Genomic DNA, 16776 nt, shown 5'->3' on the forward strand with positions numbered 1-16776 from the left:
GGTGCGGAGGAGTCGTTCATCCACGTCTCTGTCAGAAAGGCGACGTCCGGGGATGTTGTGTCGAGCAGGTCCCAGAGCTCGACGGAGTGTTTGCGTGCGGAGTGGGTGTTCAGAAGTATGCATCGGAGGTGGTTGAGGTCTTTTCTGGCGGGCGGTTCGTCGGTTCTGAGGCTGATGTATCTGCTGTTCCAGCAGGTGAAGGGACCGTGTGTGCGTTTCGGGGCGGCCTTGAAGCAGGTGTGGGTCCATCCGGGGTCGAGAGCGTGGAGTGTGCTGGCATCGTAGTGGCGCCGTTCCTTGTGGCGGGTGCGGCAAACAGGGGTTCTGGCGCTGGGCGAAGTCCAGGCGCGGATGGGCTTGCCTGAGGCGCGCCAGCGGCGCGGCCGCGCAGCGGACAGCATATATGGGGAGGTGGGAGGGAGGAGCAGCTGGGAGGTGAGAGGGAGGAGCAGCGAATGGGCAGTCAGGGGGGCGGGGATGCAGCGGCGGGAGCCAAGCGGGACGACAAGGGCACAGAAGGCAAAAGGCACAGGTGAGGGGACAGCGAGTGATACAGAAGGCAAAACGGGCACAGGGATACCGGGGCAATGAGGGAACAGAATGCTAAAAGGGGAGAGAGACACGGGGCAGCGAGGGGAACAGAGGGAAAACAACAGGCACAGAGCAAGTACAGGCAGCGGGGGAGGACAGGGAACAGCAGTTATGGGCACAACAAGAGGAAAGCAGTAGACAACAGAGAACAGCAGTTACGGGCACAAAAGAGGAAAGCAGTACAAGCAATACAGTGAACCAACCTATCTCAGAAACAGCGGCGGACACACAGGCGGTGCTGTACGGCGGGGGAGCGACCTACCAGGAAGGGTCAAGGGTCGCTTAGACAACAAGTGGTATTTGACTTGTTATTCAATTTAATACATATGTGAAACACACTAATTTGGCAATAGGTTTAGAAACAAAAGAGTTTTTTTAAACAATAAAATGTATATTTCTAAATTGGAGGGCATAATGTAGTAATCCTCCTGTGGAGCGTTGAACCGGCAGCTGACATGTGTTTCGTTACAGAGTAACTTTTTCAAGGCTTATAATAATGATACTAAAGTCTCATGTGTATTCCGTAGACGTCCAAGGTCTTCCAGTAAGAATGATTAAATTCTATTCAAATTATTTTCATATGTTAGGTCCAGAACGATGATAGCGCCACACAATTAAATGGATCCAGTGCTTCTCTTCTACGCATGTCTGACGAACTACTCGGGACAGACTTCAGTCACGCCGAACTCTTACCGACAGGTGCATATCATAGCCCTTCACTTCCGCTTACCAATATGGACTTATGTTGATCTACGATGCAATAAGACATGCGTAGAAGACATGCATAGAAGAGAAGCACTGGATCCATTTAATTGTGTGGCGCTATCATCACGCGGGGTATGGACAGTCGATGCATCTTGGAAATTCCCATTTAATAATCCAGGTGTAATCCCCAAAAACATGTAAGGGTTTGGGGGAGATGGAAATAAAACCAAACCAAGATGGAGCCCCCCCAAGGGAATTTCATACCTGACAATCGAGGATGAGAAGACAACTGCTGTGTGTGTGTATCATGCTAAATTTAAAAATGATAGAGCTAGGAAAACTGCGGTGACCAATGTCTTTATTTTGTAACCTGAACTTTATGCTTCTATTTTCTGATGGCTATGGTTTATAAGTAATGTTAAATGTTATGTTAGTGAAAGGAAAAGCTAATTAAGAAATTTGTTTAAACAAAATGAGGTCCTCAAACCTATTGAGAGGTCATGCAAAGCTCCACAAGACATATCCATGGATGGTTGCTTTAGGACACTATTTGGTATTTATATATAGTCATCCTAGTTTTTGGTTTTAATCAGTAAACAGTGGCAAAACTCAGTAGGAAAATTATGTTTTAAAATTGAAACCGGTAAGCACAGATTTCAATTGTAATTGCTCTGCTTTAGCTCAAGTGGGACAGAGGTTGTTTATTTCAGTGTACTGTACTGCTCATTGTTCATCCAGAATTGTTTGTGATAATGATACTGAATACTGCCAAATTCCTTATCAGAAATAGACGCTTCTGCCTAATTTTACTTACTTTCCATATGACCAAGTCCCAATTGTCCAGCAGTATTATTTCCCCAGGAATAAACAGAGCCTGTTAGAGAAAGGGCAATGCTATGAGCACTTCCTGCTGTGATCTGGGCCAACGGGCTGCCCATTAAGTGTTCTACAAGCTGTGGTGTGCTCTGGCGCGACGGTTGGGATTTAAGCCCCAGCTGGCCATGAGTGTTCTCTCCCCATGTGAAAAGCGCTCCACCTTAAAAGAACAAAAATACAAGGAATAACATTAATTCCTGTGAAAGCTTACTGCAATCAGCAATTTGTGCATAAAGGGACAGATTCTTAAATAATGGGAAAGTAACAGTATGAGCACTGGAAATGTTTCCTTCTGATATATACTAAAAATGGGTTACTAACTCCTAAAATGTAATTTTTTAAAGTACTTCAATCCACTTCCTTTACCTCTTTGAGATATTGTTATTGGCACAACAAGCACACTCATGTTCACGGTTTACAATTGTCCAAGGTTCAATGGTATATTGTGGTACATTTGTATATATCCTAATTATATGCCAATCAAACGCCATTGCTTGGCTGCTTCGGCAACCATTCTGGGTTTGTAGAATTCTTTGTGCCTCTTACTACTAAAGCTTTACGAGGAACTTGCACAAAATATGGCTCACCATAGTTATGAACTCCATCAATTGGGACAACTTTCTGCCCCTATCCACTGGCACAGCGAATTGCATTTGCAATACATTTTAATATTTTCTTCATCGTTTAGTCACTTTCTTTTCCATCATTATTCACTCCATTATTTCACCACTCTAAGAAACTGTCCATTCACCATAGTTATGAACCATCAAGTCCAATGCAGTTGCATGCATCTCTTTACAAAGATCTGTAAATCAAGACACGATCATATATTGATAGAATATATAGTTATATTGATCAATCATCAAGCTTCATTTTGTATAAACTACCTTTACTTGATGGGGGACTGGTGCATGTTACCTTCACAAAAGGGAGCCAGAGACACTATATTTATTGTTTTTTTCACCATACTACTCAGGATGCCTATCCCTCACTGTTTCCTTACCTACTCTCGAAGGAATGGCAGGGAATAATCTCCTGTTCTCCCTGAGCAATCAAAGACTAAGCAATTGCTCCCTGTATTAGAATATTATGAAACAAACAAGAATACTATATATATGAAAGGTATCAAATGTCAGCCACAAAGAGCAGAAAAGCATCATTGGTAATATTGGTAATTCTTGAATGTGGCAGATAATTAATGCAGAGTTCCAAAGCAGGGCACCTAAACCTCACTTATACAAGGGCTAAGAAAGAGCTTATCATTAGGTCTCCAACAAGCTAGAATCCAAAAGTAATCCTACAGAAGAAAAAGAGGGCAATATTTGGGAGCAAAATGTTATCAGAATAGGCAATTGTTAGACCCGTCAGCCTTAGGGTGGTCTTCCCCCAAATGTTTTGACTTCACCCCTCCTATTTTTGCTGAAATCATTTTTGTTGGCATTACGAGTCTGTGCATACTACCACTGCCAACCATTGTTAAAGTGCTTGAGCTCACTCCCTAAAACATGAGAAAATTGGTTTACACCTGATAAGCATATTTTATCTAGTTATATGTCACTAGTAAGGTGATATACCATATATCCATGGCATGTAAATTAAATGCTACAAGTGGGCCTGCAGCACTTATTGTGCCACCCACTTAAGTAGTCCTGTAAAATATTTCTCCGGCCTGCCATTGAAGCCTGCTTGCAGTTTGAAACTGCAAATTAAAACTTGTCAAAATAAACCCTTTGTAAAGCCTAAAATTACCTTTGTAATGTATATGTCATCCCTAAGGTAGGCCCTAAACATCCCCTAGGGCAGGGTGCATTGTAATTAAAAATTTGGACATGTGCTTTCAAGTTTTACATGTCCTGGTAGTGAAAAACCCATAAATACGATGTTAACTTCAGAGGTCTACCTCTCCCATAGGATAGCATTGGTTTTCCATATTACATTTAATAAGTGCTAACTTTTGATTGGGAGCAAGTAGGAAAGCCATGTTTGGTGTCTGAGAAACTGTAATTCACAATTCATGTTAATGGAAAAGTAGAATCACAATTTTGAAAAATGTCTTTTTTAGAAAGTTGGCATTTTCCTGCCCTATATGGTGCCTGCAGCTTGTTGCTAAGTCAGATGACTGTTTGTGAGTGGCAGATTGGTCTTTATATATTCTTCCCAGAAAGCAACACAATAGAGGGATTAGGTTGCTCGTATGGGCCGCCACCGGCAGGATGGGGGGCAGAGCTAGGCACAGCCTCACTTGCAATTCAGTAGGCTAGGCCCTGCTCTCACACAAAGGGTTTCATGCTAGTCTATTGTGCCTGTAGCCAGGCTGCAGCCAGTGAACGGAGTCAGGAAATTGCAAGTACTTTTAAAAGGGGGACGTTTAGAAACTTCTCTTACTTCAAAGAAGGCCCCATGTATAAACAAGCAATGGCAAAGCCAAGCGGCTTCACCTAAGCAAGAGATATTGGGCCACATGTACGCCCTTTTTCAGCGGTCACAAACAGAAATCAGACCATTGGGGCCGCTAAAAAGGGTTGTAGCATGTACAAACCCTATTTTGCAGGTTGGTAACCTATCACTGACTTTCAAAATAGGGCTTGCGAGCAGCTATTAGGAAGAGGCGTGCCAAGTGTGTCTCTGCCTAATAGCGAGTCGCAGGGGGATGTACGATTCTTTTGTAACCGCAAATGTGGTCACAAAACAATCACAGTTTACCACCTACTTCAAATAGGTAGTAAGCCAGTCGCAAACAGGAAGGGATCCCCAGGGGACCCCTTTCCCTTTGTGACTGTTTGCGAAAATATTTTTTACAAGCAAGCAGTGGTCTCAAGGACTTTTCATTCTTTTCTTTTAAACACATCCCATTTTCCTTTAAGGAAAACGGGATACATTTGAAAATTTTTTTTTGCTTTATTTAAAAAGCAAACACAGACATGGTGGTCTCCTGTCCCAAGCAGGCCATCATCCCTGTGAATATAGCCCTTTTCCAATTGGTCTCACATTGCAACCTGCCTCATGAATATTGATGAGGCAGGTCATTTGCGACCCCATTGGGAATTGCTGAATGTGCCTGAGACACATTAGTACATTCTGTTTTGTGGGTGGCAAATTGAGACCCACAAAAAATCTCAATTTGCGACCCGTAAAACAGAATGGTCGTACATTTGGCCCATTGGCTTTGCGAGTTTTTTTCAGTCATGTTGTACATCAGCGTGGCTGCTGTTCAACATAGGTAAATGTCCATGGGATAGAGGCGATTGGAGTGGCATTGAGTGTCGTGGAGTGGTGTTGAGTGACGTGGCGTGCCGTAGAGTTGAGTGACTTAGAGTGGAGTGGAGTAGTGTGGAGTGCCATATAGTGGCTTCAAGTGTTGTAGAGTGTCCTAGAGTGGAGTGATGTGAGGTAGAGGGGAGTAGAGTGGAGGATGAGGGGTACAAAGTGTCGTATAGTGTAGTGGCACAGAGAGGAGTGGCACAGAGTGGATTGGTGTGGCATAGAGTGGAGTGTTGTAAGGTGTCACAGTATGGAGTGTAGTGTCATAGAGGGTCGTAGAGTGGAGGGTCATGGAGTGGAGGGTCGTAGACTGTTGTGAAGTGGCACAGAATATTGCAAAGTGAAGTAGACTGGAGTGGCATAGAGTAAAGTTTCATAGAGTGAAGTGTCGTAGAGGGTTGTTGAGTGTCATAGAGTAGCCTAGAGTGGAGTAGAGTGGTATAGAGTGGAGTGCCGTAGAGTGGCACAGAGTGGAGTGAAGTCTCGTAGAGTGGAGAGGCACTGAGCGGATAAGAGTGTCATAGAGTGGAGAGATGTAAAGTGAAGGGGCATAGAGTGGGGTGGTGTAGAGTGGCATACAGTAGAGTGGAGAAGAGGTTTGTAGAGTGGAGCGAAGTGTCATAGAGTGGAATATAGTGTCCTAGAGTAGATTGGCATAGCGTGGAGTAAAGCAGCACAGAGTGTCGTAGAGTGGAGTGGCATAGAGTGGAGAAGGGTGAAGTAGAGTGTCAGAGTGGAGTACCGTGGGGTGGAGTGGCGTGGAGCGCTGTGTCGTAGAGTGGAATGTCATAGACTGGAGTGGCGTTGAGTGTCGTAGAGTGGTCTAGAGTGAAGTGGCATAGAGTGTCATTGAGTGTCGTAGAGTGGAGTGTCATAGAGTGTTGTAAAGTGCAGTAGCATGTTGTGGTGTGGAGTAGAGTGGTGTAGAGTGGCACAGAGTGGAGCAGAGTGGAGTTACTTAGAGTAGAGTGTCGTAGAGTGCCTTGCAATAGAGGGTATAGTAGCGCACTACCATTACAGACAACACATTTTCAATTGAAATGACCATTACATTTGCATAGACAAACAGTTTACTGATAAAACTATACAGCGCACAAACAATAATGTGTGGAAATGGCATCACCTAGTGTATTGGTTTGTTTTAATCATATTAAAACATCTGATTCCACTACACTGTAGAATTCCCCAAAAATGTGCTTCCTTGGTGCTTTCATTATTATGAAATATTTGCACAGTTCATTTAACCCCTTCAGCGCAGGTCGGATTACCGCGCTGTGCTGAAGGGTTCGTGCATGGGCGGGGCCATGACGGAGCGGTTCCGTCATCCGCACAGCGCAACCGATGCGCATGACGGAACCGCTCCGTCATGCGCATCGAAGGGGTTAAGGACATTTACATTTTGTTGCGTGTTAGAAAAAAAAATGTCATACAGACTTCCTCCAGCACACTCCCCAGCATGATTATCACATAAATCCTCTCACTTTAAAGTCAGAGAAAGAAAAGTAACAACAAGCTCCATCAGAAGACCCGAGTCCGACATTTTACATCTGTTTTTTTAATGCGAAGTAAATATGGCAAGATAAGAATAAAATCTAAAGGCCTGTTTCCAGAAAGTAAGCAATCCTGGAAGAATACAGTAAACAGGCCATGCTCCATGGGAGGGACGAAGACATACTAGACAGCATAAAACAAATAAAGCCAGCAAATAGAAAGCAAGCAACTGTGAGTTACAAAACACAAAGCCAATGGTAGGCAAAGGGCAGGTTGCATTCTCAGGGAAGCTTTCCGAATGTCTCCAAAAAATATTTACATACCAGACAGCTGTTCTGTCTGGTAGGCTTTGACTTAAAAAGGGACCCCTAGACACATTCTTCAGTTCAGTTTTTGTACCTGTGGAAGGACTCTCAGAGGGCTGCCTGCTGCTGCAGCCTGCTATGTACTCTACTGCCTGAAGCCTTCCTTGCACCCTAGAGGTCTACCCTCCTGGTTTAGTCCGGCACATCACCTTGAACCCAGGACTTCCACAGTGACTCCAAGGGCTAGTCGGCTGGCCTCCTTATCAGAGCTTCCAGAACAGAAAAGGCTCCAACCATCTTGAACCCACACCTGGACCCAGCCTGGGTAAGTCCTGACCCTCCACGTGGTGCCTCTCCAGTCCTGGACCCTTGAAAGTGGTGCTAAAGGTGCCAAAATAGCTGAAGTCCAAAACTTGGAACATAGAAACGTTTTGTCCAAAAAATGCTGAGAACCGAGAAAAGATCAGAACCAACCTGCTCATCGTCCTCACTTTACAGTCGCTCCCGTTATGTTCTCCTCTGCAGCAGAAAATCCTGGTGAGTGGCTTCTTAGAGAGTGGTTATCCGGCCTTGGGGATCGTCGGCTACAGCCTGCAGCTTTGGCCTGCTGGAGATCTTCGACTTTCAAAAAAGAAAATAAAGTTCTGATTTAGATCTTGGTGAATCTGGTCACGCCGTCACTTTTCCATCGATTTAATCCATCCGCCTACTAAGTGGTCAGCCCACTCAAGTTAGATGCTGGGGGGTCTATGGACAATAGTCCATTCTACGGCGTCATAGGCAAAAAAAGCTGTTGGAGGGAGTTCAGCCAATATTACCGCCGGGCCAATCATGATGTTCTTTCCTGCCAACGTAACTGTGGAGGGTAAACCTCCACACCTGAGTTTACGGTATTTAAGGGATATAAGGCAGAAATGTACCTTTTTTCTTTTTTCTGCTACTGTTTCTATCACTAATCCGATCGTCCAAGTCCTTCCTTTGCTTCTGCGATGTGACCAAAAGCAAATCAACCCAGTCATCGCAGCAATCGAAGGTAAGCTTCTTTTTTACTTGTTTTCTTTTGAATTGTCTATTTACATTTGCTCTGGATTCACGCACTTTAAAAATGTTCTTGCAAGCAATTTTTTTCTAATGTGTAATACATATGAGTGTAATGCTCTTGTTTACAAAATTTAAAGAAACTCACCTGTATTAACTTGTTTTTTGTTTTTTTCAAATTTGGTGCAAGCTTCCAACATGATAATTAACACTTACACAAAATTTGACGTAAATAAAAAATCATTATGTGCTCATACCGGTGTGTCTGATTATTATTCGTAAAGTTTCTGATTATAAACATATGCATTACACATGTTCTTCATAATTTACATTTAATATAATTCAGTAATTGCATTAGACAAGGTAAAATGCTTTTTAAAAAAGAAATGTAAAATCAATGGTAAATCATTTAATTCTTTACCCTTGTCTAGTGCATTTTCTGTATTTTATTGAATATTTTTCAAGGTGTAATGCATATGTGATTATTTTTTCACGTATTAAGTTAAAATAAACACACGTGTATTAACGTGCTTGTACCAAAATATTAATGTTCATTGCAGGAATTTCTTTTTTCTAATGTTTGGATTTTACAAATATGTCATTCAAAAAATCATTTGTAAATGTAAGTAAGAATATGTATTTCACATTTTCATAGTTAACATAATAATCAATGAATTGTAGATTAATATTAATGTTAGGATAAACTTTGCTAATTTTTTTTTTTTATTTCTAATTGAGATAATTTTCCCATCTACTTTATTTTAGATTTAAAAAAAAGGCTTTTCAATGACACCACCTTGTAGCTTTGTTGCCCTTAATTTGCCTTCTAAACATAGCCCAAATAGCAATCTCCTCAGGAAGGGGCACCTTAATGTTTTTTCTTTGGAAGGGTGGGTTTAGGTTTGGTAGGGATCAAGGACAGATAAGAGGTGAATTCGAAAGGGGGAGTAAGGGTAAAAGGGGTGGTAGAAGATTAGCTTTTGGAGGTAGAGTGAGATGGAGTGGGTGAAGTCTTGTGTCTGTATGTCTGGCAGTTGCATGTGGGTCGGGTGTTTGTTGTGTATGTTTTGATGTGTGTTATTTGGTTGGTATTTCATATTCTGGTGAGTGTGTGTGTTTGCTTTTGGTTGGTGTGTTTTGTGTGTAGTTGGGATTTTGTGTGAGTGTGATGATTTTGAGAAGTGTGTTGTTGTGGTGGTTGGTGTGGTTGTGGTGCTTGTGGGTGTGGCGTTTGTGGGTATAGTTTCAATAGTGTGTGTATGTTGTTTGTGTGTTTGTTAGGGCTTCTTTGTGCATTCATCTTTATGCATGTGGGTGGGATTGTGCTGCTAGGGTCTGTTGGAGTGAGTGCCTGCAAAGAATCAAGTATGCTTGGGATTGGGGTGGGAGTTTGGATTTGGGTTGAGGAAGGGACTTGTGTTAGAAGGTTGGGCTGGTTGGGAGGCTGGGGTGAGCGAGGGGGCTGATATTTTGGCAAGCAATCTCTGCAAGCCAGACAATGAACTGTGAATGGCAACCAGAAATGCAACCATTTGTTGCATTTGGCAGGTTAGCCACTGGATGCCCTTCAGTATTGCAGTCTGGCCTACAGAGATGCTGCATAATAGGTCAATAGCCTCTTTACTCAGCGTAGCCGAGGTGAAAAGGGCAGAAGGTGAAGTGCCTATGGAGAACTCAACACTTTTAGGGGTTCAGGTTTGCCCAACTGGGGGTGGGAGCAAGAGGGGGGTGGAGATGTGTCTCTGGGTGGTGGCTAGGATGACATTTTTACACTTCCAGTAGTGTCCCCCACCACTAGGGACTGGTCACTCGTGGAGATCTATAATGAAGATGATGATGTGGTGGGCTCCGTTCCCCTCACCCTCCATGCCACTGTGTCCATTGGTGTCTGATGTTTCGCCACCTGAAACACAGTGGCCAGCTGCTTCTCCACCTTCTTGGCCAATTGCTCCTTCGCCTGCTCTTAAGGATGCTGTAAAGACATACAACAGTTTTATTGTATCTGTATAAATATAACTTATCGTGAGTTGTTTTTTTCTCAAAACACTTTCTAATTTTTTTTTTCAGTACTTAAGTAGCTTATTATTGTATCACTCCCTATGTTTAATACTGTTGAAGAAATCCCAAAATATGTTTTTATTAGGTTTAAAAGCATTCCACAACATAAGTAAATACATACGGCTTGATACATTTTTAATCCACTTTGATATAGATAGAAAAAAAGAATACTTTTTTCTCTAAAATATCTTCATTTAATTTTAGTTTGTTTTACCATTGTGAAAATAAAACAAAAGAAGATTCTGGCTTACGGCTTAGTCAAAAATGTGTGCAACATTATGGTCCATTTTTTAACACATTGATTCATATACAACTTTAAAATAAAAAAACAAAAAGCAATTTATAACATTTTAACTTTGATCCATTTCAAATATTTCTAAATGAGTCATTTTTTGTGCTTGATTTTGAGGTTTGCAGATGGGATACTCCAACATATAAGAGACAGAATTTCCATTTGTCAAATTCCAAGTGCATTATAAAATATTGCCCTTGAAATAGGTTGGAAAAAATATCTGTTTCATATGTGATGGAACACTCCATCTGCAAAAGTCCCTTTAAGTAATCATTTTTTTCCAATTCTTGATTTTTCATCCGGACATCACAAAGGACATATAATTAATGTTTTTTGGTATGTGTTACTCTGTCACTAATGTGTTCACATTCTTGGCTGTTTTTTTCTAAAACCTATCCCTATAGAATTAATTTTTCAATAAACAGACTGGCTTACATGAACATTTGTGAATGTGTAAGACATCCTGCAAAATTATCATTTTTAACATAAATGTAATAATCATGTTCAATTAATTTTAGGTAGGCATGTGTTTGCTCAAAACAGTTCTTTGTATGTGATCAAATATTTTATGGTATTGTTTGAAAAAAAAAAAAAAAACACATCATGCTGCACCTTGTGCAAAATTTAAACCTTTAAGAACGTTTCTTATGCATTGGTCATGTGGCAACCTTTATGCTGATGCCAAATGTAGTTGCTGTAACAAAAAAATAGATATTTAGAATGAAAAAAAACGTACCCCCCTTCATGCCACTGTCCCTTCATGCTGCTGTCTTTCTTTCAACTGCCTGGGGATAGGCCATTGCACATATGCAGGCCATTAGGGGGCTCAGGGTGCTGAGCATATGCTTGGAATGTTGGGAGGACTGGCCAAGCTGGACTTCTGCTGGCTTCTTGGTTGGGCATCATAGGCCCTCCAATCTCTTGCGGCAGTAGATGCTGTGCCGCTTGTAGATCCCCAGGATCCGCACTTTCTTGGCGATGGCCTTCCATATCTCTTCTTCTGATGGGCATTTGACCGTATGGAAACAAAATTGAAAAAAATGTGAGTGTGACCTGTTTTTTTGTTTTGATGTAACACAAATTTAAGAAATCAATCACAAGCATTCTTAAAAATTAAAACAGCATAGCTTTTTGTGTTTCTTCATATTTTGTTTTTAAAAAAAACTATTTTGTAGTAACCTGCTGGGTAACCTTATCCCTTGTTATGTCCTTATTTTACTAATCTAGCCCAGTGACATCACCTCGGCTGAGTTATTTGTCAGATTATAAAAATTTCAAAGATTTTTTATACATATATGTATACCGAGGTTGTTGTGCAATAATTGACCGGATCGAGCTTGAGTGACCGGTGACGACGACGCACCCTCTGGTCTGGTGTGCGGTGGCTGCTACTTAAGCAAATGAGGATAAAAATATGTATGTATATGTGTGTGTGTATGTGTGTTAATATATATATGTTAATTTATATTATAAATATATGTTCTTTATTAATTAACATAATGTTGAATTTATACATTTAAAATGTTTAAAATGATTTTTTTTTAAAATATATTCATATATATTTATATATATACACACACACACACACACACACACACAAAAAAAAGGCAGTCAAACTTACAACACATACTAATGTTGTGGTACAATTTAAATTTAAATGTGTTTTTCCGCCATTTTAGATTGTTAAATAGTGTGCTTGAGAATGTTAAGTGCGTCTCCACCACTCGAAATGGTGGCTAGTTTGTATAGATTTACAAAATGTTAATGTTATTTATTTGTTTTTTCCAAAATGTATAATGTAGTGCGTTGCTGTTTTTAATGCAATAGTTGAACGGTTTTGCTTATACTTCCTTTGACAGAATTTCAGAAATAAAAAATAAAAATAAAAAGTGTGTAAGAGTGTACTTTTAAAATGTATTATTTACACAATTCTTTTTTTATTAAATATAGACATGTCAAAACAGAATTAAAAAAAATAATCACAAAAAATTGTGTAAAATTATGAAAAAAACCTAACTTTTTAAAAAATACATGAAATTCGCCTTTATTTACATAATATGTTTGCAAAATGTATTTTAAAAAATGTACTTTTAAATGCATACATATGAACCCAGGGAGAGTGAAAAGATGATGGCCTCAAGTTATGAGAGCATTTCCAGACCTTGACACCCTGGAGCAACGGGATATAATCCAAAAATTCTGATTAAATAGGCAAACTATTATTGAACTATGGCATCAGCTGGTGCCACATCTTCTGCCTCACAATGGGAATCGCACATCAAGAACACCAATAGTGAAAATAATGACAGTACTCCATTTTGTGGCCACATCATCATTCCAATACACTTGCAGTATCTGGTGGAATATCACAACCAAGTTTCAGTGGTGAGACACATCAACAGCTTCATACAGTTTCCCAAAAAATAAGAATTTTGCCAATGTGAAGGAAACTTTTTATGCTTTGGGTCGTCTACCAAGACTTGATTGATAGTGGCATGGGTGACAATAAACCCAGTGGCCTCACTTTGCTGGCCAACAGATTCCCTCTCACAAGCCCTACCTCCACTACCCTCTGCCCTTGATCCCGTGTGCCCCATCCAACTGGGTCCTGGCTGAACTGAAGTTGGTGGTGGTGGGGTCGGATCAACAGCAACCAGGACAGGGGGGCACAAGACTGGTATGGAGTTCCTTTGGACACAGAAAGCAGAGGTATCCAGAGGCTGAGGTGTGGTAACAGCTGGGTTGGAGGTGTAGGTGTGTTCCAAGTGTGACTCACTGGGGTGGTCTGCCCAGGCAGACCAGATGGACCAGCCTGCTCCTCATCACCCGGACTTGCATGAGTGGATTCCTCAATAAAGCTTTGATCCTGTTCTGGAGTGGAGGTATTATCAATAGTAGTGGCAGATGGCTGTCCATGTACTATGGGTGTTGAACCTATGATAAATTACCAAAAAAGGAAATTTTCAAAGTCTGGATTATACATCAAATGAGTTTGAAGCATAAAATGAAACAACCTGAAAGGAAAAAGAACATAAATATAATTACTATACCTCTCAGTAGTATTATGATCAATTACAAAAACAGTTTAAATTACACACAAAACTACTTTAAAAAGTAGAATGATGGCCTGAAATGAAAAAAAGACATTTAGGTTTTGTAATTCATTCAAAAGTATAAATTACCGGGCTATACTCCATCAGAGATTCCTGTCAATCCTTCAGGATGTAGGATCTGCAAGACCTTCTCCTCCCATGGATATAGTTGTAAGGGGGGCTGGGAGAACGACCACCAATCTGCTGGGCCTCCAGGTGAGGCTTGAAAGCCAGGGAACGCACTCTCCCCCACAGTTCATTTCACCTCTTCCTAATTTCCTCCTGTGTGCACAGGTTGCTTGCTGCAGCGTTCACTCTGTCAACTATTCTGGTCCACATTTACCTTTTCTGAGCTATAATTGTATGTTGTACTTGGGCTCCAAACAATTGTGGCTATACTCTAATAATTTCATCCATTAGGAATGACAATTCTTCCTCAGTTAAATGGGGATTTCTCCTCTCTGTCATTATCAAATAATAAACTTAAATACATTTAATACGTTCATAACTCCGGTTCTACTGATCAGATTTTTGTTGTTTTAGTGTCTAATAGTTTATTAAAATGTACTCTATTTTTCTAAATTGGTGTGGGATTTCTCATGCTGTGCTTTCACCTTACTGCTGTTTCTGTGCTGCATAAATACTTTATTATATTACAAACAACAGAGCACTGTACACCCAGTTGAGACCTGGATAAATCTAGTATCATGCAACAGTGTCTTAATGGGCATCAATAGAAAGGGCACAAATTAGCAATAACTTCATTATAGAAGAAACAACAACACGAAGCCCCAACTTTTTATGAAAATGTATTTTTCAACAGAAGCAAAATAATGTAACAAGAGTTAGAAAGCAGCATCAGCTTTATGATTAAGAAAGTGTTAAAAGAGAGGATTGCTACCTTAAGAAAACAATAACCTTTCTTCTCTAATTTCTACCCATAGATGCCCTGGACACCATTCAGGGACCTACAACACGCCCCCTTCGCTATGAATCATTGGTACAGTTTCACTCTGAGCCAGGCTTTTAAATTTATTTTTTCCACTTTTGCCTTAGTATTGTAAAATGGGTCATTAGTTGTGTGGCCTGCGCAAGCAATGGGTCCACAATTGTCCACCACTGGGAACCATACACCCCATTAGAGCGCTTAACTCTCATAGGGTAGTGTTGCAGAGCAGTCCAAGGCTTTCTGAAGGGAAGTGGTGGGGGCTAGTAAGCACCATTCACAGATACACAATAACACTCAATAAATGATTGTCTAGTCTGTGCTTTTTCTTTTGGAAAAGGAAAAAGTAAATTTATTACACACACATACTTATGCAGCAATTTACAAATATACATGGGCTGATGGAAATACTTTTGGAGGACATTGTGTAATCATTCTTACCCCTCCCCAAGGGAGGTTTAGATCCACAAAGCATGTCAGAACATTCGCTTGTATTAAACATGCAATACTCTAAATATCCTTAAAACATTCACAAGGTAAAATGTCCTAGCATGTCTAGGTGAGCTGGGTTAGTAGAATTATCTTTAGCAAGAAATACACACGTTAAATCTAGCCCGGAGGGTAATACGTTTTAAACACAACACCTATATAATGATATAGTCCTTAACCCGTAGAGGGTGTTTGCAGTATTAACACTTATCCGACATAAAAATGCTTTGAATATAGTTCCGAAAGGACATAGGTGTAATTACTGACTTTCACATGAGAACTCATGCTAAACACTTTCAGGCCACAAACGGTTGCAGCCATAACCTTCACCCACAGAGAACACAGCTTTCCCCACTATGAAACAAAAGTTCCAACTAGTAAAAAGTTTAATAAGTACCTGGAACCCCTGAGGGGTTATCTTTCATAGGGTCCCACCATACTCAGCGTGGGGGCTCCGGCACATTCTTAGGGGGGACTGAGCTGCTCCTACAGCTCCCCCTGCACGTTGGGAACACTTCGGTGGTGATCCAACTCTTCTGAGGTCACCACAAGCCACAATCGAGTGGCTCACTTTGCAATGCGGGCAAAACTGACAAGCCCCGCAGGGCATTACAGGGCACTCCTCTGTGAGCTTTAGCACCTCACACTGCTCTTTACTTTTTTTTTCAGGATGCCCGGATCCACCCGGGCACCCAGTGTCCTTTGACTACATTGGAGAGTGGTTCAAAGAGCCCACTCCTGGTGGCTCTCGCCGGCTCCCTGCACGGCCAGTACCCTTGTGTGCTGCGGCGGGAGCCGGCACTTACTTCTGGTCTTCTCCCTCCTACAGGCAGACACATGCTGGGTGAACAGGCCCCCCTCCTCATCGGTGTTGCCGGGGTGGCAGGACGGCGCTCCTCCCCTCTTCACCGGGGCCCAGAGAATGGGTTCTGGGCCCCTGTGCAGCTCTGAAAGGGTGGCGAAGGTGCTCCCCATCTTCATTTCCACGTCGGGCCCAGAGATAGGGTCCTGGCCCACTTTGCAGCTTCGTGGGGGGTGCAGCGGTGCTCCACATCTTTATTCCTTCACCAGGGCTCAAGGATGAGGTCCTGAGCCTCCGTGCTCCTTCGTGTGTGTGTGTGTGGCAGCGCTCCCCCATCTTTGTCTTCTTTGCCAGGGCCTAGGGATGGGCTTCTGGGACCCCATGCATCTTTGCGTGTCGGTACCTGTTCCCTGCAATGTTTTCTTCTTGGTGGCAGCCCCTGGGCCCTCCCAGTGGCCTAGCTAGAGATGGCAGAGGAGCCACATATGCTTTGTCACCGGAATAAAATTGATGTCAAAGGTTGCACAACTTCAAAGGCCCATAACTCAGGCCCTTTGGGACAATTCTCATGGTCTTGGTCTCATTTTACTCCTTGTGGCGAGCCCTTGTAACCTGGAGCCCTCTTCAGGCCTCCTGACCTCAAAGATTCCTAACTTGGTAGGGTGCAAATCTCACTGGCTCCCTCCGCCAGCCTTTCACTTGGTTGTCTCTCTGGGCAGCACTCCCTCTTTGAGCAGAAGCTCAGTCTTTCCCCCAAATGGTCCTCAGTGGATATAAGGGGACCAGCTTCCCTGCTCTGGGATGTGCCCCATTGGCCCTGGGTCAGAGGA

General features: G+C 42.0%; 1 protein-coding gene and 1 long non-coding RNA gene across 3 annotated transcripts in view; both read right to left on the reverse strand.

Annotated features, from left to right (window-relative positions):
* The window catches only part of LOC146866328 (E3 ISG15--protein ligase HERC5-like), a 389340-nt gene that overhangs the window by 332180 nt on the left and 40384 nt on the right, over window positions 1-16776 (reverse strand). The window contains exons 1-2 of one of the 2 annotated variants that reach the window (XM_085635616.1): window positions 7704-8078; window positions 2111-2332 (exon numbers count right to left, since the gene is read on the reverse strand). In XM_085635616.1, coding sequence (XP_085491742.1) covers window positions 2111-2234 — 124 coding nt within the window. In that variant the 5' untranslated portion in view covers window positions 2235-2332; window positions 7704-8078. Of the gene's footprint in view, window positions 1-2110; window positions 2333-7703; window positions 8079-16776 lie in introns of those variants that run through there. The other variant, XM_085635608.1, reaches the window with a different exon arrangement.
* LOC146866329 (uncharacterized) lies at window positions 7741-11484 on the reverse strand. Its single transcript, XR_014970855.1, has 3 exons — window positions 11354-11484; window positions 10129-10239; window positions 7741-7850 (listed from the first exon to the last, which is right to left on the reverse strand). It is a non-coding gene; the product is annotated as an uncharacterized LOC146866329 (long non-coding RNA).

Source organism: Triturus cristatus, chromosome 2_1 (genome assembly GCF_964204655.1).
Source record: "Triturus cristatus chromosome 2_1, aTriCri1.1, whole genome shotgun sequence".
NCBI lineage: Eukaryota > Metazoa > Chordata > Amphibia > Caudata > Salamandridae > Triturus > Triturus cristatus.